The sequence below is a fragment of the Equus asinus genome, chromosome 7 (genome assembly GCF_041296235.1).
Source record: "Equus asinus isolate D_3611 breed Donkey chromosome 7, EquAss-T2T_v2, whole genome shotgun sequence".
NCBI lineage: Eukaryota > Metazoa > Chordata > Mammalia > Perissodactyla > Equidae > Equus > Equus asinus.
In genome coordinates, this window is record NC_091796.1 from 27,321,434 (window position 1) to 27,348,798 (window position 27,365).

The 27,365-nt window shown below is 53.2% G+C and overlaps 1 protein-coding gene across 11 annotated transcripts in view; it reads left to right on the top strand.

Moving 5' to 3' along the window:
- Nucleotides 1–27,365, top strand: part of ZBTB7C (zinc finger and BTB domain containing 7C) — a 353,239-nt gene that overhangs the window by 317,679 nt on the left and 8,195 nt on the right. For 10 of the 11 annotated variants that reach the window (XM_070513092.1, XM_070513093.1, XM_070513091.1 and 7 more), the window contains one exon: nt 19,114–20,337. In XM_070513092.1, the coding sequence (XP_070369193.1) occupies nt 19,114–20,337 (1,224 nt within the window). Of the gene's footprint in view, nt 1–18,238; nt 18,262–19,113; nt 20,338–27,365 lie in introns of those variants that run through there. The other variant, XM_044774695.2, reaches the window with a different exon arrangement.

Genomic DNA, 27,365 nt, shown 5'->3' on the forward strand with positions numbered 1-27,365 from the left:
TTGAAACCTGGACCACAGCTGGCCATGCAGCTGGCCCTTATTTGTATGACTGGTGTTGCCATGTCTCCTTCTTTCCCTCCTTTTCCACACTTCCCTTATCCCCACCTCCCTTCTATCCCTCTTCTCTCTGTCTCAATTTCATCAACTTCCCCTCCCTCCCTTCTTCCCGTCTCCATCACATCTGTCTCCCCGACTTCCGCCGCTCCCTGGTCTGTGTCCCTCTGGGAGCCTGGAGACGGAGGGCTGCCCCCTCACAGGAAAAGCAGAAAGGTGCCAGAGTTGAGCAATCCACGGTGACAACAGGAATTCTTTCTCCGGCACTGACTGGGGCAGGGCAGTACCCCAAGGCTGTGGGCTGGTACCAAAAGCCCTAAACTGTGTGTCTCGGGAAGCCAGGTCACATGACCACGAAAGGCAGCAGAGCTGAGTGGTTTGTACAAGAAGGTGGAGATAGATAGCCTAGGGTGAACAACCATCCCACTTTGCCCGGGACCAAGGGGATTCCTGGAACGCAGGACTTTCGATGCTTAAACCAGGCAAGTCCTGGGGAAACCAAGATGAATTAATCTCACCTCTGGGCTTTGGGCGGTGGGAAGCAGGGAGGGTAACCTGGGTGAGAGTGGTGTGTGATAATCCTTTCTGAGATGTTGGCTGACAGTCACAGGCCTCTCCCTACCCACTGTTCCCTGGGCCTCCACCCTACAGTGGAGAGCTGAGCAAAACATGGGTGCCCTGCCATCGCTGTGGTTACCCATGCCAGAGCCAGCATCCTGGCTGTGACTAAGAGCGCACACTGCATTTTCTCCCAGAACTCAGTGGGCAAGTCTTTTTCCCTCTCTGTGCCTCAGCATCCTCAATCATAAAAGGTCCCATTCAGCCCCGACATCCTAGGGGCCTTCTTCAGAGTTTGCAGACCACCTTCCCGTCTCTTTCCACCATTATCCCAGTTTGTGGCCTTTGGATACTCTCAAGTGGAGCTCCTGGACCGGAACTGACCACTGCCCTGCTGGACGTCCTGGGACATGTGACTCTCCTATTCGTGGCTCAGTCTCCCCATAGGAAAATGGGGGTAGAAATAACCAGCCCACAGCATTATCGTGAGGATTAAATGAGGAAATATATATGAAAGCGCCCACTCAATGCCTGGCGCAAAGTAAGTGCTCAAGAATTGGTGCGTGAAATTAAAACTGCTCTGGGTGTGTTCTGACACGCTCAGGGATCAGTGGTTCTGTGAGCGTGACTGGATATGATGTTCAGCACAGAAGTGATATTGTGGACCAAATAGCGTAGAAATCCAGTGCGATTCGCGCTTCCAGCTAAGCCAGGTCCTCCTGGGAGAGGGGGGAGGGAACTGCCCTCCTTGCCCCTCCCAGGGATCAAACCTCTTCAAAGGCACCACCAGATGCTCCCCTCACCTCTCAAACTATGTAGACTCAGGAACAAAATGGAGGGTCCCGGTCCCACAGTGGCCGTGCTTGTTATATTTTGAGGTTATAGCAATTGAGAACCACTATTGGGCAGAAGGTTTATAGAGGAAATCCTTCTTATCCCAATTCATAAGTTGTTTAATCTGAAGAAATAAGACTTTCCCATTTTTTTCCTTGGGAGACTGACCTCTCGTGAATTTTCTGGTTTTGCATTTTGCTCTCCTTGGCTACGTGTAAGCACAAGTGCACAGCGTGTGGCCAGGCCCAGCGTTACTAGAAGAATGAAGCAAGCACAAGCATTTGCTACTTACCAAGGGCTCTGTCATTACTACTTATGCCCCCAGGTCGTTTCCTCCTTAGGAAAGTCAAGGTAATACTGACCACTTCATGGCAACCAGGCCCATGTGGGATCAAAGAGCCACTCAACAAACATATGCCAAATGCCTGCTGGTGTGAAGCTCCGAGCTTCATCCTGTGGGGGGTATGAAGAAGCAAACCATACTTACTGTCAAGGAACTTACATTCTGGTCCTGTGGGCCCCATCCTTTTGAAGATGCTCAAAAGATTTGAAGCTTAAAACATTTTTTGAAGTTCAATACATTTCCTGGACCTCTGCCTGGCTGTACCTGGCTCAGATGATTCAGAAATGTTTTTATGTGTATTTGTGTTGAGTCCATCACAATCCCATCTGCTTGCATTTGAGAACTAGCCACATGTGTATGTGTGCAAAACTCTTTGTCCGGCCTACCAATGGAGTTGGGGTTTCTTATGGGTCTGAAGACGATCCCCCACCCCGCTGTCATCTCCAACAGCCTGAGGGGCTTAATGAGGGTTCAGGACTAGTGGAGGGAGACGGGGCTCAGGATGGAGAAAGTGAGAACATCCCTGACAAAGGAAGGAGGAGCCAGGAGCTCCAGGGTGAGAACACACCGGCAGCCGGCCCCTCATTGGCAGAACGTGATGGCTGGTGGGGCAAAGGAGAAAAGGAAGGAATGACATTTTCTGGGGGGGATATATAAGTAACCCAACTTTTGTCTAATCCCACTGTTGTCTGTTTTAGGAAACCTTCCTCACTACCCTTCTCTGTGCTGAGCTTTGCATCTGGGTGCACATCATTCCTTGTACCATTTTAATAACTAAAGCTTCAGAACTTGCCTGTAGCCATTTCCAAGCTATCCTGCCTCCCTTGCTGTGGGGTAAATTCATCGGCCTGCAGAGGCCAGGACAGGGTCAAACTCCAGTCTCTGCCTCTGTCCAGTGTCACCCCAGCCCAAGCCCTCCACGGCTGCTCCGTCACCACCTTTCAAGCAGCTGGGGTTGAATTGGGCTGTGTTTCTCTCCACTCCTGGCAGCCCTTCTCACACCATGGCTTATGGGGATCCCTGACAAGCTCATCCTGCAGCCCTCACTGTAGTCTTTCTGTCCCTACCCTGAACCCCAACCCAACACCTCACATCTCAGAGTCACTTCTTCCTCCTCCCTCCCAGGTCGGTCACAACACCCATTTTCCAGTTACAGCTCCATGTGGTAAGGGCCGGGAGAGAAGGAAGGATGGGAACAAGGAGGACAGGTACATAATCCAGGAAGGCTCCCTGGAGGAGATAATACCCAGGCCAAGTCTTGGGATGAGCAAGAGTTAGCCCAGTGAAGGTGGCGAGGAGGTTGGGAGGGAACCTAGCTTCAGCAGAGGGGACAGAATGAGCAACGCCGAGATGGCAAGGTGGGAGATGGGCATGCTGGTAACACCTTCCACTTGTTGGAAGCAGGTAACCAGCAGGAGGCAGACAAGCAAGGTAGACAGCGACCAGGTGGTGGATCCCAGCGTATGTATGCTCTAGGAGCCGGTGGTGAAGATGGATTCGCTTCTGAACAAGTGGCAGCAGGAATGGAGAGGAGGGTAAGGTGAGAAAGATGGAGCAGGGACAGTTCACTGTCAGGGGCGAGGGAGGAAAGAGAGGGAGACCCATGATCTCCCCAGGGTCCGGCCCTCCATAGCTAACTTGGAAACAAAGGCACAGCAGGAGGAAGCAGAGGGTGGCTCTCCCATCCCTGCCCAGTCCGCTCCTCCTTCCAGGGAACTGAAGCCTGTGTGTTTGTCCCTTCTCTGTTGTGCTTCCCCTGCTGGCACACACTCCCCAGAAAAGCTAAAAATTCATCTCATCTAACCCAAATCAGAGGGTGGATGACCTGGGGCTTTATTACACCCTGGTTAAAATGGGTCTTGTGGGAGAGGATGGGCTCCGTTATAATTGCATCTTTGGTCACCTCCACCCACCCGCCCAAAAAAACGGTGGGGCTGCCTCTGTTTAGACACCACTTTACAAAAGGGCTCTCCTCTTCCCTTCAACTTTTTTTGATTAGTCTTGAAATATCAGCCTGCTGGCCAGGAAAGAGGTGGGAGGAGGAAGGGTCGTGTCCTCCCACCCGGCTGCCTTTGGGGAAAACAGCCTGGGTGGTTTGGGAGATGTCTCTCTGGGGATGGGGCAGGTGGACTCTGGGAGAGATTGGGGCCTGGGCTGTTGGAAAAGCAGCAGCAGCAGCCCCCCTTGCAGGATTTTTCTTTGTGATTCTTAAACTCCTAAATGGTTCTTTGGGCTTAAGTATACCGTCAATTTAGAACTGAACATCAGAAACGCAGAAAGAGGGGGCTGTCACTCTGGCTTTGGAAGAAATAGTTTTGGAAAGGGTGTAGAGCAATCAAGTTAATCAAGAGTAGCATTCCGTGTCCTAAGTAGGAAGCAACGGCCCTTTCCAGACCCTCTCCTCCCTCCCTCTGGGAGAGCCGGAAGTGGGTCCTGAGCCTGACTCCCAGGGAACATTTGAACCCCTCACACATGCACGCTCTGGTGTGAAGGTGAGATACAGGTCTTAGGCGGTGGATATTGTTTTCATATCTGGTAAGGCAAGCCCCTCTCCTCCCATTGCTCATCTGGTTCAAAAATCTCTTGGCTATTCTTAAATGCATTTTTTTTTCTATATGAACTTTAGAGTCAGCTTATCTAATTTCAGTAGAAATTCTGGTTGATATTTTTATTGGGATCATATTGCATTAATTGAACTATTTAGGAGGAATTGGCGAGTTTACAATGTTGTGGCTGCTGATGCAAGAGCAGGATATACCTTTCCATTTAAGGCTTTTGAAAAAGCACTTCAGTCATATTTTAAAACTTTCTTTGTATGGATCTTGCACATTTCTTACGAGCTTATTCCTAGGTGTTGTATTCATTTTTGTTGCCAAGTAAGTGGGCTCCTCTAACATGTTTTTGAACTTGTCCGTTGTTTGTATAGGAAAATATCCAAGCTTATCCTCTGCAAATAATGATGTTTTTTTGCCAAGTCTTTTCTAACTTTTTAACCTTGTATTTCTTATCCAACATTTTTGATCTTGAGACTTCAAAGGGGGATCAGGCTTCCTAGGTGCGAGGAAATCACTGAGCCATCAGTGGGTCAACCAGGCTTTTCTGGGCTAGAGGCTGGGGCGTGGGGTGGGGATGCTTGTGCCTTGAGAATATTTTCAGTGTAATTTATGATAGTCTGGAGACCAAAGCTCTCAGCTCAAATGGATGATGAGTGGTGGTGATCGGGGCGGGGCGGGGTCGGGGGTGGTTACTCTGTAAGGTGCTGACAGGTGAGGCATCCTCCCCAGAGATGTGAAAGTATCCAGTCCTTGGTGCTGGGCTCCTGTGGCAGGGACAAACACAGCAGAGGGAAGAAAGGCTCTTGTCCCCTGAGACATGCCCTGGGGAAACTGAACATACAGGGGAGGCTGGACTCCCGGGCTGCAATCAAAAGGGGGTGCTTGCTGTGCACTGTCATGCAGTCTCTCCATCACGACAGCCTGGCACTGGGGTCCTGCCCAGACAGTGGTATAGCCCACATACCCACCTATCACTTACTGGCTCCCACATCATCCCTGATCGTAGGACCCAGCCCACACCAGCTTCCTTCTTGGCTCATATTTCTAATATTTTGCCGTGGGTTAGTTTTACCTGCTCAGCGAAGCCAGAAGCCACTCAAAAGCAGGTCTGGGTCCCTGTTTCAAGCTCCACACAGCCTGAAGCCCAGGTCAAGCACATGGTGAGTAATCAATAACATTTGTGAATTGGCTGATACTCCACAAATAAACCGCTCATCTGTCATGAGGTTTATACTCACACCCTAATTGCCCTGTCTTAGGAAAGGGCTCTTGGAACCAAACAGCCATCAGCCTCTACAGTGGGCAAGGAGGGAAATTATAGCAGAGGACGGACTGGGCTCGAGTATATAAATAGGAAAAGGAAATACTTGGACTTTCCTGGTGCAATAAAAGTTCTATATAATAATATTATATGTAACTGTGCAATTAAGCCTGAAAATTGCAAGCTTCCAGTTTGTTCTTCCCAGCCCAGTGCCAGGCGGTTCTCGTGGTGGATGGTGTCTGCTTAGAAGAAAAGTGTAAGTTCGGAGGCAAATCTGAGGTTTCACTTCCTTTGAAAAACACAGGCAGGCGGGGTTGGGATCGTTGAGGCCATCCAGCTGGGCGCCCGATCTTGGCCTCATCTCCAAATTGGTGTGGACAACGGCAGGGAAGCAGAAGTGTTTTCCAAGGGCCGAGGCGTAACCAGGACGTCTTACACCTGAGAGGAGCCCTTGCAGGGTGATTCTGTCCTCCTTCTTCCCACAGCTCCCACCCCACTGGAGCCTCTCCCCACGATCCCACCCCAGGTCTGGGGCCGGGAGAGGCGCAGGGGCACGGCTGTGAGCAACGAGGAGCCGCTTCATGGTCAGAGGTATAATCTGGAGCTCACCTGCTTGGGTTCAAGTGTCCACTCTACCTCAGTTTCCTCATCTGAAAAATGGGGTAACGATGGTGACACTATTATCCCATCGGGTTTTTGAGAGGATTAAATGCGAGAATCCACGTAAAATATTTAGAACAGCAACTAGCACCGAAGGAGCGCTCCATCCATCTCAGTTACCAGTTTGATTCCATTGCTATCAGTTGGAGGAATCTCAGAATTAACCGTCTGTCTCCCACATGTTGTACCTCTGTCCAGCTGTGTGCCAGAGTGGTCAAATGCTAATCCCACCTGGACTTTGAGAAGGCTCATACTCTGAAAGCCCAACGTGTGTTCACACTTATTTCCCTGTGTAACCTGGCAGCCTCCCTGCCGGGGGGGTGGGGGCAGGGAAGAGGGGAGGGGACAAATCCACAGTCGGGCGCTGTAGCCTCAAGACAGCAGAATTTGAACTGTTCGTGACCTCAGAATCCAAGGATCCATCCTGGAACCAAGAGATTGAATGGATTAGCTGGAGGACGCCACGGAACCATCGAGCATATGGGCAGCCAGGGAACTTCACAGCCCCCTGGTCTCACATAAAAGAAGAAGCTGAAGCTCTGAGAGGGAACTTGGCCAGCCCGAGGTCACCTGTCACTCAGCTGCAGGGCAGAGATTAATTGTCAGCGCAGGCTTTAATCGTGCTTCCTCCCCTCTCTGCAGACCGCACGCCTGGCCCTGTTCATCACGCCCTTTCCTAGAGGGGAGCTCGGCCTTTCTCTGCTCCGGCTATGGCCCTCTCCCCTGGCATCTGCTTTCCCTTCCCTCACTGTGAAGTCCCCTGGCTCAGTGGCAGCAGCATTCGGGCAGAATGTGTTCAGAGGCTGGCCAGCTGTGCAGCCACCTTGGTGCCTTCTAGAATAGACGCTAAAATATCCCCAGGAAGGGTCAAAATGTGGTACCACCTAGCCCAAGTGTCCACACACAGCCCCTTAATAACTAGCAAAATCTCAGCCATCCCCACTCCTCTACAGGAGACGGAGACTTTGGGTAGAAAAGCTAAAAAGAAGAGAGCTCCCAGGGGTTTCCTGCAGGTCCCCCACCTCCCCACCCTCACTGAGTTTGTGACACGCGGATGCAGGACGTGGGGAGGATGGCGGACCAGCCGAGGCACCTCCTGAAAGGCAGCTGGGGCAGCTGGGATTCTGAAGCTCGGTAACAGGGAGCCGACTGCTGTTTATGGGAGACAGTGATTTATTTTATTATCTAAATTTTCAGTGGTTTAATAAGGTTTAATAAGCCTCCCAAGGAGTTTTCTGGCTCAGGGAATCTCCTGTAATAAACACAAGTAGTAAATCCTTTATTTTGAATATAAAGAGGTGTACAATTTTTCTTAAAAGGAAACAAGTCTCCCCCATCCCGCACCGCCTCGATCTCTAATAAATAAAGGATGAATAAATAATAAAGAACAACAGCTTGAAGGGACACGACTTTATTTGTCTGTCCCAGACTCCCACAGGCCAGACTCCGGCTGTCAGCTGGGGAACCCTCCCCGCTGGCGTGCTCTGCTGGCCCTCAGCGCCCCCAGCCTCCCTCCAGAGCGGTGGAGAGGGTCCTCCTTGCCTTCCTGATGCCATGCAGCCTCTTGGAAAACCCATTCCTTCTACCTTCCTGCAAGGTTACCCCACAGTGCGGTAGAAAAATCCATGGCCTCGGGGGCCGTGCATGCTCTCGAGCAGTCATTTAACCACATGGCTCTGTGACCTTAACCTCACTTCACTTTTCTTTCCTTATCTGTAAAATGGGTCTGATACTAAAATGGGTAGCCTCCCCGGCCACCAAGGAGGTGAGGTGCTTTGGGAAGTAAAAGGCTCCCAGCCACCCCTTGGGCGAGGGGATGGGAGCAGTGGCCCTGGCATACCCACTTCGGGTTCACCCAGATGCTGGCAGGAGGCTGCCATGTGAAGAAAGGGTTCCTCTAGGAGGTGATTAAACAGCTCTGAAGCTCACATCCCCACCCCCTCCATCGCCAAAGCCCAGCACGGAGCTGCCCCTCACCCTTCCTCACCCATCACTCCGGCCACCCTCTTAGGTACCCCTCAAGTCTGTCCCTAGTGCGTGTTTCATCCCTGTAAGAATTTAGGGGGAGAGCAGCCCCTCCCACAAACCCCACTAGTGTAGGGTGATCCTAGACCTTGTTCTAATAAAACTAAACCATTGCGGGGTGTGGGGGGCGATGGTGATGATGGGGAGGGTGGGGGCTGACCAGGGATACAGCGCGACACGCTGCACAGAGTCTGGGCCACACATCAGGAGGTCTGGGGTCTCTGTCACTTACTTAGTTCTGGAACCTTGGTCAAGACAGTTCACCAGCATGAGTTTAGGTTTCTCATCAGTAAAGTGGGCCACACAATTCCTTCTGTACTCGGGGATCCTAGGAAAACGTACTGAGAAAAGGCGGTGTGGACGAGCCTTTCTGAATATGAAGCTCAGCAGGCACATGGCATTGTTCACTCAGGGGCTTCAGCAGAGAACAATGTGGCAGGGACTTGAATGCATGGTCACGGGAGAAAGAAGTCAGGCCCCCAGATAGAGGGGCCTGGCCTCTTCCCCACCCTTCTCGTGTCTTGTCCTGTGCGTGGGGGGACTAGGCATTGGGGGTGAAGAAAGAGGGAGACCAGGATGGTGTGAGGCAGGGAGGGCCTGCATTCCAGCTGTAAGGGGACATCTGGTGTGGCCATTACCTTTGGCAGAGGAGGGAAGCTCGGAGCTCATTTCACAAAAACCAACCAGCTCCAAGCCCTGGGCCCGAGGCTGAGCTGGGGACTGTGGGCTCAGGCGTGTCCTGGCAGGGTGGCAGAGCAGGTGGGGCCAGCTTCACCCAGCTCTGAGCGCTCTGCCTGGGGTGCTCCTGCAGGCAGGGTGCAGGCTGGAAGTTGAGGTGGCCCTGCCCAGCCTCCCAGCCCACATGTCTGGCCCCAGCCTCTGGGGCAGCAGAGGCCCTGGGGCATTCCAAGGCCAAAGGGTGTGGCTGCCCTGCTTAGGGGAACTGCCAAGGGCAGAGTGGGGCACACCCAGCAGAGATCCACTGGCCAGCTGCTTGGGCCAGGCCTCCCTGCCCTCTCTCCTGCCTCAGCCCACCAGCCCCTTGAAGGTTTCAGTGCCAACACAGACACAGGAACTAAGAAGCTGCTCAGATGATGCAGGTAGCTGCCACCCAGCCTCACTCCCAAATCTGGAAAAGAATCCACATCCCTTCTCTGCCTCTGTGCTGCCCCAGCCTCGCCCTCATGGCAGCCACTAATTCTGCCAGGTGGCTTTGAAGTTCCAGGCCCAGGCAGAGGAGGAGCTGGAGGCTGGAGACGGGGTGGGACCGCTCCTGGGGCAGTGGGAGTCTGCTGGCTGGGGCCAGCCTGCTCTCCGGATTTGGCAGACGGAAGCATCCTCCTGAGCCCCAGATTTGCTGAGCTGAGCAGGATTCAGAGAGGTGCTGGACTTGTGGATCAAAGCAATAGAATTGTCCTGAAAGTCACACCACCAAGGCAGCTGTGGAGGACAGGAAAGAGATGGGACTGGAGCAGAAATCAAGCCCCTGCCCTACTGTTTTCTAGCTGTGTGACTTGGGGCAGGTCACTTGGCCTCTCTGATCCCTATCAAACGGGGGTCATGATAAGGATAAAATGAATGAATATAAGTGCCTGGGAATGACAGGGCTCTGTTCAAATGTTAGATGTCCTCAAGGCAGAGGGTTGGGGCCACTCCACTGCCTTTTGTGACTCCAAGGATATGCCCACTGTGTATTTGAACTGATCTCATTCGTTCAGCATCTTCTTTGCTCCTGTTTGATGGGGTCCTGAGAAGGACACAGACTTGTAAGAAACAGACACTGCCCCAGAGCGGGTAAGATCCATGCCATTACTTCCCCATTTCCTGGAGAAGCAAACTGCAGGCAGCAGAAGTATATCATTTGCCAACCCCTGCACTTCACGTTCCTAGTAAAACCAAACCTAGAACCTGGGTGCCTACTAACCAGGCAACACTGCACTTGGCTGGGGGCGTAGGCTTGGGTACCAGAACACCCTAGTTCTGGTCCTAGCTCTGACACTAGTTTGCCCTGTGCCCTTGGGCATGGGTTCCTCTCTGTGCCTCATTTTCCTCATCTGTAAAATGGGCATGAAGTTTCTACCAGCCTTGCCTGCCTGATTGGGTTAGGAGCACTGAGGTATGAAAGAGCCTGGAAGATTACGATGCCCCCCACAGGCGGAGCTGGCCCTGGGACGTGTAGGGCCATCCTAGGGAGTGTCTCTAGGAGAGATGCTTCAATGTGTGGGTCTCTGCAGAACTGTGAGGCTGGCAGATTAGTTCCCGGCACGGTCCCACCCCCTCTGCCAAGACACCCATGAGGGCTCCATGTCCTTCCTGGACTTCATTGTTGCCAACATTGTGGAGCACTGCGATGTCCTGGGAGGCGCTTGAGGTGCTTACCTTGCTGGATCCACACAGCAACGCTGTCATGTAGACGCTGTCATCATCCCCATTGTACAGATGAAGAAACTGAGCTCAAGGAGGATAAGACCAAATCCCAGAGGCCGTTGGGGGGAGCCAGGATGCAGACCCAGGCAGGCTGGGAGCAGGGTTCTCCCCCTCCTGTTGTCAGATGGATGTCCATCAACATCAGGCACACACTGGCTGAGAAGAGCTGCTCGTGGGATCCCACTCAGCATCCAGGTGAAACACATTTTCAGAGGGGATTCCAGAGATCCAAAGTCTCCCAGATCCAAATGATGTGGGGCAGGATCTTCCTGCCCCTCTGCCCAACAAAATCCCCTCTCTCCTTTGCAGCTCAGACAAGATGCCTCCTCCTGACAGCCCACCCTGATTCCCCAGCCCACAGGGTCTGTGACTTTCTGTCCATACCTCCTATTTGCCCTGGGTACTGAGCCTCCCTGGCACGCATGGGTCTCAGCTCCCTCGTGCACATCCCTCAGCTCTGGCTCTGATCAAATCTCTAAAGTAAGACACAAATTGGGCTGTGTAGGGGACAGTGTGGTAAAGGGGAGGAATATGAGCTGGGCCCCAAATGCAGCTGGGTTCGCATCCTGGCTCAGACACCTGTGGCACTGGGCGAGTCCCTCACCCTCTCCATGCCTGTTTCCTTCTCTCTAAATTGGAGGTGATGAAAGATATGTACCTTTCAGAGCTGTATGGGTTGGGAAGGATTCGAGGGCCGTGGCCGACACGCGATAGGCGTTTGATAAGTGGTAGATGGTCTTGGTTATTATTATAAATGCCGGGTCGCTTGCTTGATTGATTTGGTGATTAGAACAGGACAAACAGAAAAACAAAAATTCAAGTCACACTTGAGAAATTAGTCCTGGAGGGGCCGGCCCAGGAGCATAGTGGTTAAGTTTGCTCTGCTTGAGCAGCCTGCGGTTCACAGGTTCAGATCCTGGGTGTGGACCTAGCACGGCTTGTCAAGCCATGCTGTGGTGGCATCCCACATAAAATAGAGGAAGATTGGCACAGGTGTTAGCTCAGCGACAATCTTCCTCAAGCAAAAAGAGAAAGATTGGCAACAGATGTTAGCTCAGGGCCAATCTTCCTCATAAAAAAAAGAAGAAAAGAAAAGAAAAGGAAAAGAAATTTGTCCTGGAGCAGTTCTAGAGCCAGGTTTCTACAGTACGTTTCTGTGTATCCAAGGGCCCCCCACCTCTTCCAATCGCCCCCCCCGGGTCTCCTCTCTGTTCCTCTCAGAGAAGCACCCCTCCCCCCTTATAGGGGATAAACTGAGGCCATGACCCCTCCTCTTGGTAGGGAGAGAGGGGAATGCAGGTAGGGTACCTGAGGAGTAATGTTGTCAGGTTACAGTTGAATAAACCAAGGCCAGAGAGGAGAAGTGTTGCCTTTATCAGACAGGGCCACTTGGACACACCTGGGCTCTAGAACCTTCTGTGGAGGGCAGAGGCCCAAGGGGAGGCCTGGACCACACTGAGAAGGTTTCACCCGCCCTGCCTTCTTCCTCGTTGACCTCCTCCCTCCGTTTCTGAGCTTCTCTTCCCCTCCTTCCCCCTCCCCCTTATTTCTGATCTCTCTTTTTTTTCTATCCTCTTCCTAGCAGAGGTTCCTATTTTATATCTCCTAGCTGTTGAGTTTTTGTTTTGTTTTTCATGTGTGTGTGTGTGTGTGATTCTCTTTCCTGAGCTTGTTATTCTTGGAGACAGAGCGCCCTGGCTTGGGCCATGGGAGGGAGAGGCGGGGAGGGCCTGGGCAGGAAGGGGGGCGGGCACAGCATCCCCTTTGGGACACTGCTGTCTGCGGGCCCTCTGGGGCATGGGAATCTTAGGGTCACCAGGGACGCTCCCAGAGTGTACGCGGGGCCACCGGGGGCACTTCTTCCCAAAGAGACAATGAAACGTGAGCCCCCGCCTCCTGCCTGTAAAAACAGCCCCCGGCTGAGCAGCTACATCCGCTCCTCCGGGAATGGGACAAAAGCAGCAAACCGAGGCACAGGGAGAAGTCGCTGCTAAGCAGATTAGCCTTCAAGTCCGGGGTCACCAGGGCGTGTGTCCCCCTCCTCATCTCCAGATCCACTTTGCACCTCTGGCTTCTTGCACTTATGACGCGGGGTATCGGATTTCCCGCAACCAGCCAGTGACAGGACCAGGAAACAGAAGCCCAGAGAGGCAGAGGGTGCTCCCAAAGTCACACAGCTATGGGTTCCTGACTCCTAGTCCCAAGCAGACAGGGCTCCAAAGGCACAGGAGATGGGACGTTTAGCGTGGAGACAGCGTTCTCCATTCCTCAGTGGGCTCGGATGACACACTGACCACCCACACACCCTCCAACGAGTTGCGTCTCCTCTACTTGAGAAGGCGGGGGAAAGCTGAAGGAATTGTCGGAATTTTCCCTGCAAAACATTTTTGTCTTTAAAGGAATAAGCCCTGAGCAAGCAAGAAAACTTGGCTCTTCCTAAAGAACTAATTTTCTGGGGTTTTACTGATTTGGGCTTTTTACTTAACAAAGTTTCATTTCATTCACAAAAAGTCTTTTCAGATGAGAAGGTCACTCTGAGGGTGAGGACCCTGTCCCCCGTATCGTAACTTCATGGGAATTAGAAGAGGTGTCATTTCCTCAGTACATCTATTTCCATCTACTGGAACAGCGACGTAACAGACTGATTTTGTTAGACTGCAGCCTCTAACTGCCGCTGCCTGAAAGTTGTCATGATACATGTCACAGACGTATAATGTCTGTGAAGTGGATGGGGCCCCTGTGTTTGTCATCTATGGCTGCATAACAAATGACTCTAAAACTTAACGACTTAAAACAAGAATAAACATTTACTATCTCACAGTTCGTGTGGGTCAGGAATTCAGGAGCAGCCCCGCTAAGTGGACCTGGTCCAGCGTCTTCCTCGAGGCCGCCGTCAGGATGTGAGTGGGGCTGCCGTCATCTGAAGGCTTGAGTGGGGCTGAAGGACCCACTCTCACGGCGGCTCACTTACACAGCTGTCAAGTTCGTGCTGGCTGCTGGCTGGAGGCCATGGTTCCTTCCACGTGGACCTCTCCATAGGGCTGCTTGAGCATCTTCCCAACCTGGCAGCTGGCTCCCCCCAGGATGTCTTTTATGGCCTCACCTCAAAAGTCACACACCGTTATTTCCACAGATCACTGGTTACAAAGGTCAGCCCTATTCAAGTGGGAGGGCACCACGAGAAGGAATGACTTCTTGCTAACAGGAGGCAAGAACCATGGGGCAGCCTTTTTTAGATGTGGTGCCATTGTACAGTGAACAACCTGCACCACTGTAGTTTCAGTGCTGCCAAGCCCCTGCCACAGACCTTCACCAACTATGTGCCAGCACTGCACTGAGCACTGCAATGACAGTTTACAATCTAGCAGAGATGCCAAGACACACATAAAATTAGTTACAGTCCAAGGCAGAGGAAAATCAATGACAGGCGTCATCAAGTGTTCAGGGGAACAAAGGCTGGAGAGGCCCGGCCTCTGAACTGAGATGGAGAAAGGGCCGTTTGAGTGGGTCCTTGAAGCACGGGTGGGACACGGACCCCTGGAGAGGGTGGGTGCTGGAGATGAAAGATGCGGGATGTTCTCCAGCCGGGAGTTCAGCATGAGCAAAGGCATCGAGGCTGAGGAGCAGGATTTGTGTTTGGGGATTGGAGAGTAGAGGAAGAGGGGTGTATTTGGGGCACATCTGAGGGGAGTGTTGTGGCCGGTCACCCCATCCGGGTGACTGCCCATTCAGTTGTGCTCAGAAGGTGGGATGGGAAAGCCTGACTGAGCCTCAGCTCCATCTCCTCCTCTCCCCTCCTCCTCTTTCCCCTGGCAGAGCTTTGTCAAGACAGCCACCAAGGGGGCCACTTCCACAGAGCAGGGAGGCTGCCTGGGGAGCAAGCAGGTGTGTTCCCAGGGGTCTGAGAGGAGCCCCTCCCCTGGCTCTGAGAAGGGAAGATTGGCCCTGAGCTAACATCTGTTGCCAATCTTCCTCTTTTTTTCTTTTCTCCCCAAAGCCCCGGTACATAGTTGTATATCCTAGTTGTAGGTCATTCTAGTCTTTCTATGTGGGATGCCGCCACAGCATAGCTTGATGAGCCACATGTAGGTCTGCACCCAGGATCCCAATGGGCAAATCCTGGGCTGCCAAAGCAGAGCAGGCAAACTTAACCACTACGCCATCAGGCCTCCCCCTGGGGAGGTCTTCTTGGTGCTCCAGCTCCTGAGGCTGGCCAAGCCTGCTTGGTTGTCCCCCTGAAGGAAGGCAGGGCCACCCTCCCCCGCTGACCCACATCCTTCCCACCCTCCTCCACAAAGGCACCCCAAGGACCTCTGAGTGCCCGAAGTCTGGGCCACTCAGGCGACAGCAGAGACTACTGGCCATTCTTGGTTACCTTTGTGGGTCGGAGGCAGGAGCTGGATTGGTTGTGGTTAAGACCGTGGCTGGGGAGCCAGACTTCAGGCTCAGATCGTTATGCCATAACTTACTGTCTGTGTGATTTATCCTCTTGTGCCTCATTTACCTCATCTGTAAAATGGGGATGATGATAATAATAGGAGCTAAATCCAAGTTATTGTGAAGACTGAGCACGCCTGAGGGCAGATGGTGGTCTGGATCCCTCATTCAGGAAACGCATTGTTTAAGGCTGGGACCTGGCCTGCGGAGAGAAGGTGCCGGCTGAGATTGGCCCTGATATCCTTCCGGTCTCTCCCATAGGGCCTGAAGCAGGGAGCTGGGGGCCAAAGAGGTGGGGATCAGTGTCCTCGGGTCCCCGTACTCAATACACAGAAGGTCACATTGCACTTGGCTCTGACCATTCAAAACCAAATGTTGCTCAGACTTGAGGTCTCTCCTCTGACCAGAGATTCAGAGGGGCTAACCTGCTGACCCCCAGCCCGGTTGCCTACAAAGCAGCCCTCCTGAGACCCGCAGCAGGCATGGCCATGAGCCCCTCGGCTTCCCTAGCTTCGGAGCCTTCCATATCCCTCTGACCCCCACCATTAGAGTGGGACAGCCGTGGGGTACAGGGAAAGGGGAGAGCCTCCAGAAGGTTCTCTCTTTCTGCGGGCTGTCGGGGGGCAGCCTCAGAGCTCTCTCTGTGGCACAGATGGTTGAAGCCTGTGGCCTGGGGACACCCTCCCTGGTCAGAGAGAAGGGGAGTCCTACCCATGGCCTCAGGGGGATCTAGGTAGATGTGGTCCATCTGAGGCCCCCAGAGAGATGCAGAAGTGGAATGGGGTTTCGGTAGACAAGAACCAAGTTATATGGGATCATTCAGAGCCACACTTGGCCTCCCAGACCTAGAGCACCTTGGTGGGTCTGCTTGCTTTGCACTTGCTGTTCCTACAGCCTAGAACACTGTTCCCTACATTACCCATGACTGGATCCCTCTCACCATCCAGACCTCAGCTCAAATGTCATTTCTTCAAGGAGGGCCCCCCGACGGCCCTGGGTAGTCTCCCCCACCACGCACCGCCTCACACACTGCTACAGAGACACAGATACGAGATGGAGATGACGGTGGAGAGTGATTGATTGATTTAGGTGGTTTTCTATGATTTTTTAAATTAAGCTTTTTCTTTTGACATAATTGTCAATTTCACATGTCATTTTAAGAAATAATACAGACATCCCATGGACTGTTAACCCAGTTTTCCCCAGTGGTGACATTTTTGGAAACCATGGCACAACATCAACCAAGATATTGATGTTGATACAGAACATTTCCATCTCCGTGAGGATATCCCTCTTGTTGTCCTTTTATAGCCATGCCCACCCCCTCCTCCCCACAGCCCCTCCTTAGCTACTAGCAACCACCCACCTCTCCTCCATTTCTATAAAGCTGTCATCTCAAGAATGTTGTATAAAAGGCCTCACACAGTTTGTAACCTGTTGGCAGTGGCTTTTATCACTGTGCTTCGTCCAGGTTGTCGTGTGCGTCAATAGCTCATTCCTGTGTATCGCTGACTAGTACTCCATGGTGTAGTTGGTTTAACCACTCACCCGTGGAAGGACATCTTGGTTCTTTCCAGTTATTGACTAGTATGCATACAGCTGTGATGAGCATTTGTGTGCAGGTCTTTGTGTGGACATAAGTTTTCATTCCTCTGGGATAAATGCTTAATAGTGCAGTTGCTGGGTCATATGCCAAATTATTTTCCAGGGAGGCTGTGCCAGTTGACATCCCCACCAGCAATGCATTTGAGATCCAGTTTCTCCACATGCTTGCCAGCATTTTGTGTTGTCACTGTCTTTTATTTTAGCCATTCTGATAGGTATCTAGTGATATCTCATTGTGGTTTTAACTTGCATTTCTGTAAAGTCTAATGACATTGAACATTTTTTCAAAGAAGATGGCTCATTTGCCTTCTCTACGTCCTCTTCGGTGACTCTGGCTCTATTTTTGTCACAGCGGTCGTGTCTGTGTAAGCTCTGTTAGAGTAGGGCCTTCTTGCTTTGTTCTGTCTGCATCCCCGGGACCCTGGGCAGTGCCTGGCGCAGGAAGAAACCCAATGACTATTTAGGGAATGAATTCATGGCCTGTGGGGTCCCTGGTGCTTTTAAAGATGAGAAGGCAGGAAAACAGCAGCAAGGCCTTTGCTCCAGGAAACCTCCTGAGCACCTGCCCAGGTGGGATAGCTCAGGGAAGGCTCCGGCGTCTGGGGGGAGGGAGCACCCAGCACCCTGGATGCTCTTCTGGGTCCCTGGTTCCTTGGGTATTATGGGCCTGGCACTTCTTGCTCCTCCCCTCCCCCTGCATCTGCTTTCCCAGAAAGAAACACCCAGAAGGTAAATGTGTGGGGATTCCCAAAGCTCTTCCCACTGGGGCATGTGGCTTTCAGATTTGGGTTTTCTTTTTATTTTCTCCCCACTGTAATTGCACCAGGATAAGGGCCAGGCCTTTGCTAGAATTTATGCATGGACCACAGTCGGTCAAGCTTTGCTCTAAGCAGAAGGCCCTACGTGCTCTGGCATAAACATTGAGGCAGCCTTTGGTCCAGGTTGAACCTGCTGCCTCGGGCTCTGAGTTCTGCTCCCTGAGAGGAGGGGCTGCCCGCTGCCATTGCACCTCTCCCTCCTGGCTGCTGTCACTGGCCTCACTTTCTGTCTAATATTTATAATGCTAAGAAATCTCAGAATGGCTTCTCCTCCTAGGGGGCATCTTTCCCTGAGGGTAACAGAATACAGACATGATAAATTAACTAACAATGCACTCAAATTAAGATTGAATTGAAATGTTGACTTATAGGTGAAACGGCTCTCCGATATACACATATAGGATGTCAGTATTTTTTTTAAAAAAAGATCAAGAATTGCAAATGAAGGGAACCTTCATCACCTAAGATGAATCCAGAAGTAAGGTCAGAAGGCAAAACATATCCCACAAGGCCCCAATTCCCTTGCTGAAAATGGGCCACAAATTCAGTTTTCAGATTCCTAGTAGCTGTATTAGTTTGCGAGGGCCACCATAACAAAGTCCCACAGACTAGGGGCCTTAAATGACAGACGTTTATTCTCTCACAGTTCCGGAGGCTGGAAGTCCAAGACCAAGATATCGGCAGGTTGGTTTCTTCTGAGACCTCTCTCCTTGGCTTACAGATGGTCATTTTCTCCCTCTGTCTTCACGCAGACTTCTGTGTTCTTATGTCCTAATATCCTCTTCTATAAGGACACCAGTCATCCTGGATTAGGGCTCATGCATCTGACCTCATTTTAACCTTAATCCCCTCTTTAAAGGACCTGCTTCCAAACAGTCACATCCTGGGGGGCTGGGGGTTAGGACTTCAACATATGAACTTGACGGGGGACACAACTTGGCCCATAACAGTAGTCAATGCAAAACGTTCGTCTGTTACAGGAGTCAGAGGATTTGTGGGATAAACCACAGCATATTCCCAGCAGGAGCACTGAGCCGTGAGAGAATGTTTCCCCTTTGGTCCTAGACCCCCAGATGTTGTGCTAGTGGGTGGTGGACACCATTCCGGTAGCACACTGGCAGCTGGGTTTCATGTGGCTGTCCTTCCTGGTGGTCCACAATGGCATGTTAACAAAATGGAATTCAGTGAAATTACGCCCGCAGAAGCTTCCATAGCCTCTGCTAACTAGCCTACCCCAACTGCCCAATGAGAAGCCTAACTCCAGGGCCGTAGGAGTCCAGGGAGAGAGCCCAGTGGAGCAGTGAGAAGCCCCAGCTAGTGAGCTGAGCTCTGGGTGGCCGGTGAGATTTGGAAAAGCTGAGAGGAAGGAGGGCTGGCTTTCCAGCAGCAGGGGTGGGGGTGGGGAGCTTAGGCAGGGATGGTGTGGCCAAGTATGCCCAATAGCCTGGCCCCCCTCATCCAGAGTCCCAGAGCTAAGTGTCCCCCTCTGGGACCATGTCCTCTAACCCCAGTCTCCCTCTCTGTGTGTCCCTGCAGGGCTCTGTCTGAGAACATGGCCAATGGCATTGACGAGCTCATTGGCATTCCCTTCCCCAACCACAGCAGCGAGGTCCTGTGTAGCCTGAACGAGCAGCGACATGACGGCCTGCTCTGCGATGTGCTCCTGGTGGTGCAGGAACAGGAGTACCGCACCCACCGCTCCGTCCTGGCCGCCTGCAGCAAGTACTTCAAGAAGCTCTTCACGGCCGGCACCTTAGCCAGCCAGCCGTATGTCTATGAGATCGACTTTGTCCAGCCCGAGGCTCTGGCCGCCATCCTGGAATTCGCCTACACCTCCACGCTCACCATCACGGCCTCCAATGTCAAGCACATCCTCAATGCCGCCAGGATGCTGGAGATCCAGTGCATCGTGAACGTGTGCCTGGAGATCATGGAGCCCGGGGGCGACGGAGGGGAGGAGGACGACAAGGAGGACGATGATGATGACGAAGATGATGATGATGAGGAGGATGAAGAGGAGGAGGAGGAGGAAGAGGAGGAGGATGATGATGACACGGAAGATTTTGCTGATCAAGAAAACTTGCCTGACCCCCAGGACATCAACTGCCACCAAAGCCCTTCCAAGACTGACCATCTCACAGAGAAGGCCTATGCAGACACACCCAGGGACTTCCCTGATTCCTTCCAGGCTGGCAGCCCTGGCCATCTGGGTGTGATCCGGGACTTCTCCATCGAATCTCTGCTGAGGGAGAACCTCTACCCCAAAGCCAACATCCCCGACAGGAGGCCCTCCTTATCTCCATTTGCCCCGGACTTCTTCCCACACCTCTGGCCAGGGGACTTCGGTGCCTTTGCCCAGCTGCCTGAGCAGCCTATGGACAGTGGGCCGTTGGACCTTGTCATCAAGAACCGGAAGATCAAGGAGGAGGAGAAGGAGGAGCTGCCCCCACCTCCACCACCGCCCTTCCCTAATGACTTTTTCAAGGACATGTTCCCAGACCTTCCTGGGGGGCCGCTGGGCCCCATCAAGGCAGAGAATGACTACGGTGCCTATCTCAACTTCCTGAGTGCCACCCATCTGGGGGGCCTCTTCCCACCCTGGCCACTGGTAGAGGAGCGCAAGCTGAAGCCCAAGGCCTCTCAGCAGTGCCCCATCTGCCACAAAGTCATCATGGGGGCCGGGAAGCTACCGCGGCACATGAGGACCCACACCGGGGAGAAGCCATACATGTGCAACATCTGTGAGGTCCGCTTCACCAGGTGCGCACTGCAGCCCTTGGGCGGGGGGTCTGAGGGGTGCTGGGACAGGGCCAGAGGCCACGGTGATGACAGCAGAGGGGGGCATGGAGGGCCAGGATGGAGGGAGAGACCCATTCCAGGGGAGACCAAACTGGATCCTAAACACATGTCAAGGTCATTGCCAGAGGGCATGCTAGGCATGACCTGGTGTAGTAATTTTCAACTCTTTGAAGAGCTAAAATATTTTCTTAAATACAATATTAGATGGAAGGCCAAATTATAGTACAGATCAGAGCAGAGCTTTTCTGGTTAAGGCAGCAGTGAGGGGCCCCAGCACCTTACTGGCTTGGCCTCCCTCTCCCCTTCCCCACTGTAGACCCACTGAGCCAGTTTGATGCTCCCCAATGGCCTGCAGCCCCTTTATTTTATCTGGTGCACATTCAACATGTCAGGGGCTGTCCTAAGTGTATTACATATACTCTCATCCCAGCCATGCCCTGGGAAGACCAGGAGGTGCCCTGGCCTTTGTGCACAGATGAGCAATCCATCTCTCAGTGGCCAGCTGGCCACTCATAAGCACAGCTGGAAAATGGCAGAGCTGGCACTTGAACCCCAGTCCATGTGTGACAGCAAAATGTGTGACCAGGAGATTACAGAGACCCCTACAGGCCCTTTCAATCCTCTTTTGGGTCAGACCTAAAGGAGGGGCCTTCTTTATGTTGTCCCCTTGACTCTCCATGTTAGGAAGAGGATTAACTTTATGCTATTATAGAATTTGAAATTTGAAATCAATACATTATGAACCTTTCATCTTATATAGACTCTATCTCATTCAGCAAATGTGGGGTGTGTACCTTTTCTGAGCAGCAGCTTTTGTAGTCAGAACTGACTGGTGGGATCATGTGGGTCAGATCTGTCCACTGCTGGGTTTTGATGGGCCTCATTTGGGGAAAATATGGTCCGTTGGTACCGTTGGTGGTCACCGATGTGAGGCTGACCTCCCAGCCATGTCCACAGTGGGGGAGGTTCTGGTGAGTGGCCTTGCGTGAGGGCTTGGTCATTTCAGCATGTCAGATGTGGACAGAGCCTTGTGGATACCTGCTGTGTGACCATGAGTTACTAGACTCAGTCCTTTGCCCACACTGCCACTGTCCCCATCAAAGAACTCACCCTGAGAGACCCCCATTATTCCAGTGGTACTGCTGTGTCACCCCACGTCCTCTTAGAAATTCATCTCTGGGAACTGCTGGGGGCTTGTTCTCTGGATTTCCCCTGGTGGGTCTGAAGTGTTGGCCTTTGAGGATAGGGTGAAACTTTTTGAAGCAGGTTAAATATCAAATCAGGGACAAGGCTTTTTTGGGGAAAAACAAGATGAGTCCTCTAAAGTAATGGGACCCACTCTCTTTGGTAGCCTGAAAACTATTTGAGGTTGCCAGAGGAGGCCATCAGGACTACGTTCAGGTGACAGTGGCATTGCTAAAACAGCTCTGCAGGCTCCTTGGTGACTGCTTTGAAGGACAAGACTGTTTCCAGGGCACCTTGGGCCTCCTCACAGCTGCCTCTCTGAGGGAAACCCCAAACAGAATCTCTCCCAGATGCTCTGAGCCGACAGTGAGAATTTCCAGGTGCAAAGGGGCAAGGCCCCACATGCCCAGGGTGTGTCCCCTTCTGCCCGACAATGCTGACCTCAAGGTGCTCTTGTTATCACTGCAGAGCCGCTGGACCCAAAGTCCCCAAGATTCACCCCACCTCAGTGTCCCTCACTAGTGGCCCTGCCGCCCCCACCTCCTCCTGAATGCACCTTAGATCCACAGGCCAGGTTAGAACACCTAACCCAGGCTTGACAAAAGCTGGGCTATCAGAAGGGAGATCGATCAGAGCACAACCTGAATTCAAGTCCAGTTCACTCATCTCCACCCAGGGCCTCTCTCCAGCCTGTGACACCCAGCCCAGGCCCCTGGGGATGACTTCTAAGATGGGGACATTCTTCACAGGCCAGACCCAGGGAAGCCAGCCCCTGAGTCAGCCCAGAGGGCCCCCTCCTGCCATCCAGGGTCCTCCTCCCTAACTTCCATGCCTGGCCCCTTAATGGGGACATAGTTCCCTTCAGGGGAGACCCAGGTCTGAGGCTTCAACGGGATGTGCATCTCAGGGTATGGCCCCCTCAGTCCCCATCTCCCTTCCCTCCCCACCCCCTCCCTTCCAGGCTTTCCCACACACAGCTTCCTGGGAGGGGCCCACCAGGCTGTCGGCCCTGCCTTTCCTAGGGAAAATTTTAACCTTGGTCAGTCAAGACAGTGAGATGCCTGGCCCTCCTGACACTAGAGCATTCTCTGTGTAGGCCTCCTGGTTCGGGCCTGGATGCTGTGCTGTATAGGAGGTTGCATTCCAGAACGCTCCCTCCCAGCACATTCCTGATGATCACTTAGGGTGGCCTCTGTGCCTGCAGTCTTACACCCCTCCAGGCCAGATCAGCCGTGGGGCGGTTCTGCCGGCCAGCTATCTGCCCTGCCCTCCCTCCGGTTTACTCCTGCTCAGCAGAAAGACAGCCGTCTGGGCCCCCAGGCCTGTCTCCAGCTGAAGCAGCTGCATTCCAGCCTCTATCGAAACCTCCCCCTCACTCGGTTCCCACTGGGCTCTGACCCTCCTGAGAAAGATCAGACAAGCTCTTGGGTGCCCCTGTTCCCAGGAGCAGAGACCCCCCGGAGTGGGGGAGGTTGGAGATTTTCCTGGCGTCCTCACATAGGGACTTTATCTTGCCGTGTGGGCTGCGGCTGTCGAGTTGAACCCTCCCGGGCCCCCTCCCTGTCACATTCTTCAGAATCACTGGGTCCTTGCTTCCCTTCTGCCCCCTCCACAGAGCTGCCCTGCAAGACCGAAAGGAGGTCTTCCAGAGCCCCTATCCTGGCCTGTCCAGGTCAAGGTTTCCCGTCGCTCTCTCTGCAGCCAAGTCTCCTTGCAGCCTTTCCATGGGGACCTTCTTTGTGGCTGACTTCCTGCAGCCACCGTCCGTATCACCGCCCTTCTTCCCCAGCTGGAGGCTCTTCAGCAGCCACTTAAAGCAGCAGCTGCTGCCTCTTTGACTCGGAATTCCCAGACTCCCTTGCAAGGCCAAGCGACTCCCTGGGGCTGATTGGCCGCAGACCTGCTGCCCTCACGTCCTCCTCTTGGATGCTATTTCCCTTTCTGGAGCCCGAGTCTTAATGGCAGCTGAGCTTCTACTCTCTGGCCAGATCTCCTTTCCTCTCCCCTTGATGCTGACCCCCCTCCCGTCCCTCCTAGGGGATATTGGAGGGGCCTACCCTCCCCCTGCAAGGTGGCCTTTTGGACCAGGTTCCGAGTTATGGCCTCAGATACCAACTCCCACAATGTCCACGCACCATGAGGACATCATTCCTCATGACTTTGGCAGCCACAACATGGTGGAGGGGCCGGGGGGCCTTCCAGCAGAGCCCTTTCTGTCCCTAGACCCTTCCTGCTGCTTTCATTCTGTGGGTCCTCCAGAAGGGACTGAGGCCTCCCCCACCATCCTGTTGTTTATTCCTTGGTGTCAGGAACCTCACTTCCAAGGGGACTCTAGATTTCAGCCAGTCCTACCAGTTGTCTCACCACCGACTGTTCCAGATGTGAGACACCCCTGGAGCCCCAGCCAGGCCCTCAAAGGCTTCCTCCAGACTGTGTTTCTCCGGCCCCATGCTGTCCTCTCCTAGCTCTAGTGACCTCATAATCACTTGGACTCCGAGTGCCTCTGCCTGTGCCTGAGTCCATGTTTACACTCCCCCAGCCTGGTCCAAGATCACCAGTTTCTGCCTGAGAAAGGCCAGTTGGTGCCTGCGCTGGCCACAGAGAGACAGCTCCTGCCGAAACGGGTCTTTGGCTCTGACATGAGAAAGAGGAACAGCCCCAGGAAATAGAGCAGAGCCGAGGTTGCCCCGACCCGCCTCATCAGGAGTCCTTTACCTTCTACTCCCAGAAAGTCTGGAAGCCAGGGCCAAAGGTCAGGACTGCGGGGTTCTGCCAGAGGTGGCCCCTAGCACGGGCCTGGAAGAAGGGGGTGGGAGCGGGGGTAGCATGTGAGCCAGGAAGACAAGAAGGTATTTGTCCTCTCTGCAGGCAAAGGGATGCTGCTGCACTGGGTGGGTATTGTCCCTGCCCACCCACATCGCAGGTGGCCCCCCCTGCCTTGTTGCCCCAACTCCAGCCATCATCATTGCCAACCGGGCCTGGCCCTGGGCCTCTGAAGGCCTTGGAAGTCTCTTAATTCCTCCTATCCCACCACATCAGTCCTCGAGAGCAGGCAGCCTGTCCGGGGAGCTTCTGGAGACTGTGGCTGGGCATCTTCCCTCCTGTAGCCCCTGCATCCGTCTGAAGCCTGGCTCTCAGAGTGCTCCAGCCATGTCTGGCAGGGCACATAGTGAAGGCAACACTGGAGAAGGGACCAGCCCCGAGACAACAGAGGTCCCACGGAGGCCCTGGGAAAGGATGGACACCCTCTGCACCCTGAGGAGTCCATCTCTGGTGAGCCATGATTTCCCCAGTTCCCACTGGATCGCCTACCAACATCCCACTGAGGCCGCAATTTTCAGTCCCCAACCCCCTGGCTCCAGTGCAAGCCAAATGCTGGCCTCTCCGGACCGCCCGGCAGCTGTCTGCTCTCAGACAAGGCCAGGAGCCTTGGCTGCTTTTTTTTTTCTTCTGTATTTTCTTTTTAGTCCTCCCACTCCTGGCAGCTCTGGGGACCTTATTAAGACAATGTAATGTCATTAGCAGTGGCAGCAGGAAGAGAGTTTGTCTCAGACCATCAGGTTACCAAGAAGTCTGGGTGAATGGTGCTGGGAAAGCATTATCCTGCCCGGGAGCCTTGGTGGAAGCCGAGGACCCCAGGTGAGGCCCCGCGGCCCTCACTTTCACTCGGGGGTGAGCTCATGAGGATTGGCACGTCTTTCCCAGGAGAGGATGAGCTCTCTGAGCTAGAAGAGGGAATGCAAATCAGGGCGGGGCATGTGGCCTAGGCTGGCTTCCTGGTGTGGGGTGAAGGAATGAGATGGCAGACAGGAGACCAGGGCAAGAGAAGAACGCATCAGATTTAGAGTTCTGAGAACTGGTCCTGCACCAGCAGGTCATTGGTCAGTCAACAAACCTGCCATGAGCACCCACTCTGCATTCAGTGTTGTCCACCAGGCAGAAGACAAAAGCCCCCAAGGGTCTTATCAAAGCAGGTGCCAGTGCCATCCGTGCCACGTGCTGACTGAGGGCTGAGAAGGCAGCGCCTGGCACACAAGGAGGGCCGCTGAACGAGCAAATACAGAGCTTAGCATCCCGGTGGACCATGGAAAGAGCCCTGGAGCAGTAATCAGGAGGCCCAGGTTCAGGCCCTGGTTCTGCCTTGAACTAACTGTGTGACTTTGGCCAAGTCTCCTCCCCTCTCTGGGCCTCAGTTTCCCCATGTGTAACATGAAGGAGTTGGAGCAGGTGCTCCCTAAGGTTGCTCCCAGTTTTATGACTCCATTCACACATTGCCCAAGATAAGGGCAGCTATGGCACATTACTGCACCTCTCTTTGCTTCTGTTCCCTCATGAGAATGACAGAAACACCAACTGCATAGGCTTCCATGAGATACGGCATTACTGCCTGGGTCCCAGTAAGCACCTGATCCACACTGATGCTTAGGACTGAGAGAAAGGTCCATGAGCCCGCCAGCTTCCTTCTCTGCATCAGCTGGGGACCAGCGCTCCTTGCCCATGAATTTGCGGCCTCCTGCATCATCTTGCTGTCTAAGCTCCTAGCAAGACAGGGCTCCAGGAGCCAGGGACAGGGTGGTGGCTCTGCGGGCCTGAGCGGCAGCTAGGGAAACAGCACACATGACGTCCCCTGCCTAGGAAATAACATGCACAGAAATAAAGGCAGCAGAGGCGGCCTCTGAACAAGCGTTTCCATTGGCCAGGAGTACCTGTGCAAATGACATGGACAGGGAGACCTGGCCCCCAGAGCTCACGATCTGCCGGGAGGGCAATGCCGACACCTACGGGCCCATCAGAGAGCAGGAAAGGAGGATGCCGACACATCATCTTCTGTTGCTCCTTCCTTGTTCCTTGGGTGAGCTGCCTTGAGCTGCAGTGTTCAGGTCACAGGTATTCAGGGAGGTCAGAGCAAAGGATGAGACCTGGGTGGACAGGGCAGGGTTTGTGGAGAACTGCCCTTGAGTTTGACCTTGAAGGGCCAGGGAGGATTGGGAGGGGAAACATTTCAGACAAAGCAGCTTGCAAGAGTAAATAAACTCAGAGATGGAAGAGATGGGTGCCGGGAGGAGGAGAGCTGGAGCAAGGGCTCACAGCTGGGAAGGAAGGAGGCAAAGAGAGGGGTGTCAGCATCTAGGCTTGGACCTCTGGTAGGACCCTAAGGATGGAGCACTGGTATCATACACAAGATATGCACAGACAGGGAAGGAGCCAGGTACCAAGCATCCATCCCACAATATGGCAGGTGTCGCAGCAGGGGGTCCGGCCATCTAGCTCATGCCGGCAGGTGATCAAAGATGCAAAGTTGACCAGAGTGTGGCCTGCTAGGTGAACAGCATATCTGTGTGTGTGGGCGCAGTACTATCGGGAGGGGCAGGGGGCTGGAAAAATAGATGGGGTGATCTTTTTTCCCCAGCTTTATTGAGATGTAATTGACATATTGTATAACCTTAAGGTATCCAATGTGATGATTTGATATGCGTATGCATTGTGAAATGACTATCAGTCAGGTTACTTAACACCTCCATCGTCTCACCTAGATGCCTCTTGTGTGTGTGTGTGTGTGTGTGTGTGTGTGTGTGGTGAGAATATTTAAGATCTACTCTCTTAGCAACTTCCAAGTATGCAATTTTGTATCATTCACTATAGTCACCAGGGCTCCCCAGAACTTGTGCATCTTATAACCGGAAGGGATGAGCTTGTAAAGAGGCTTGATAGCCATGCTAAAGGGTAAGTTAGGGCAAGGGCCACTGCACAGGGGAGCCTTGAGCATTTAAAGAGGACCACCAGACCTCCAGTTCTGAAGGGAA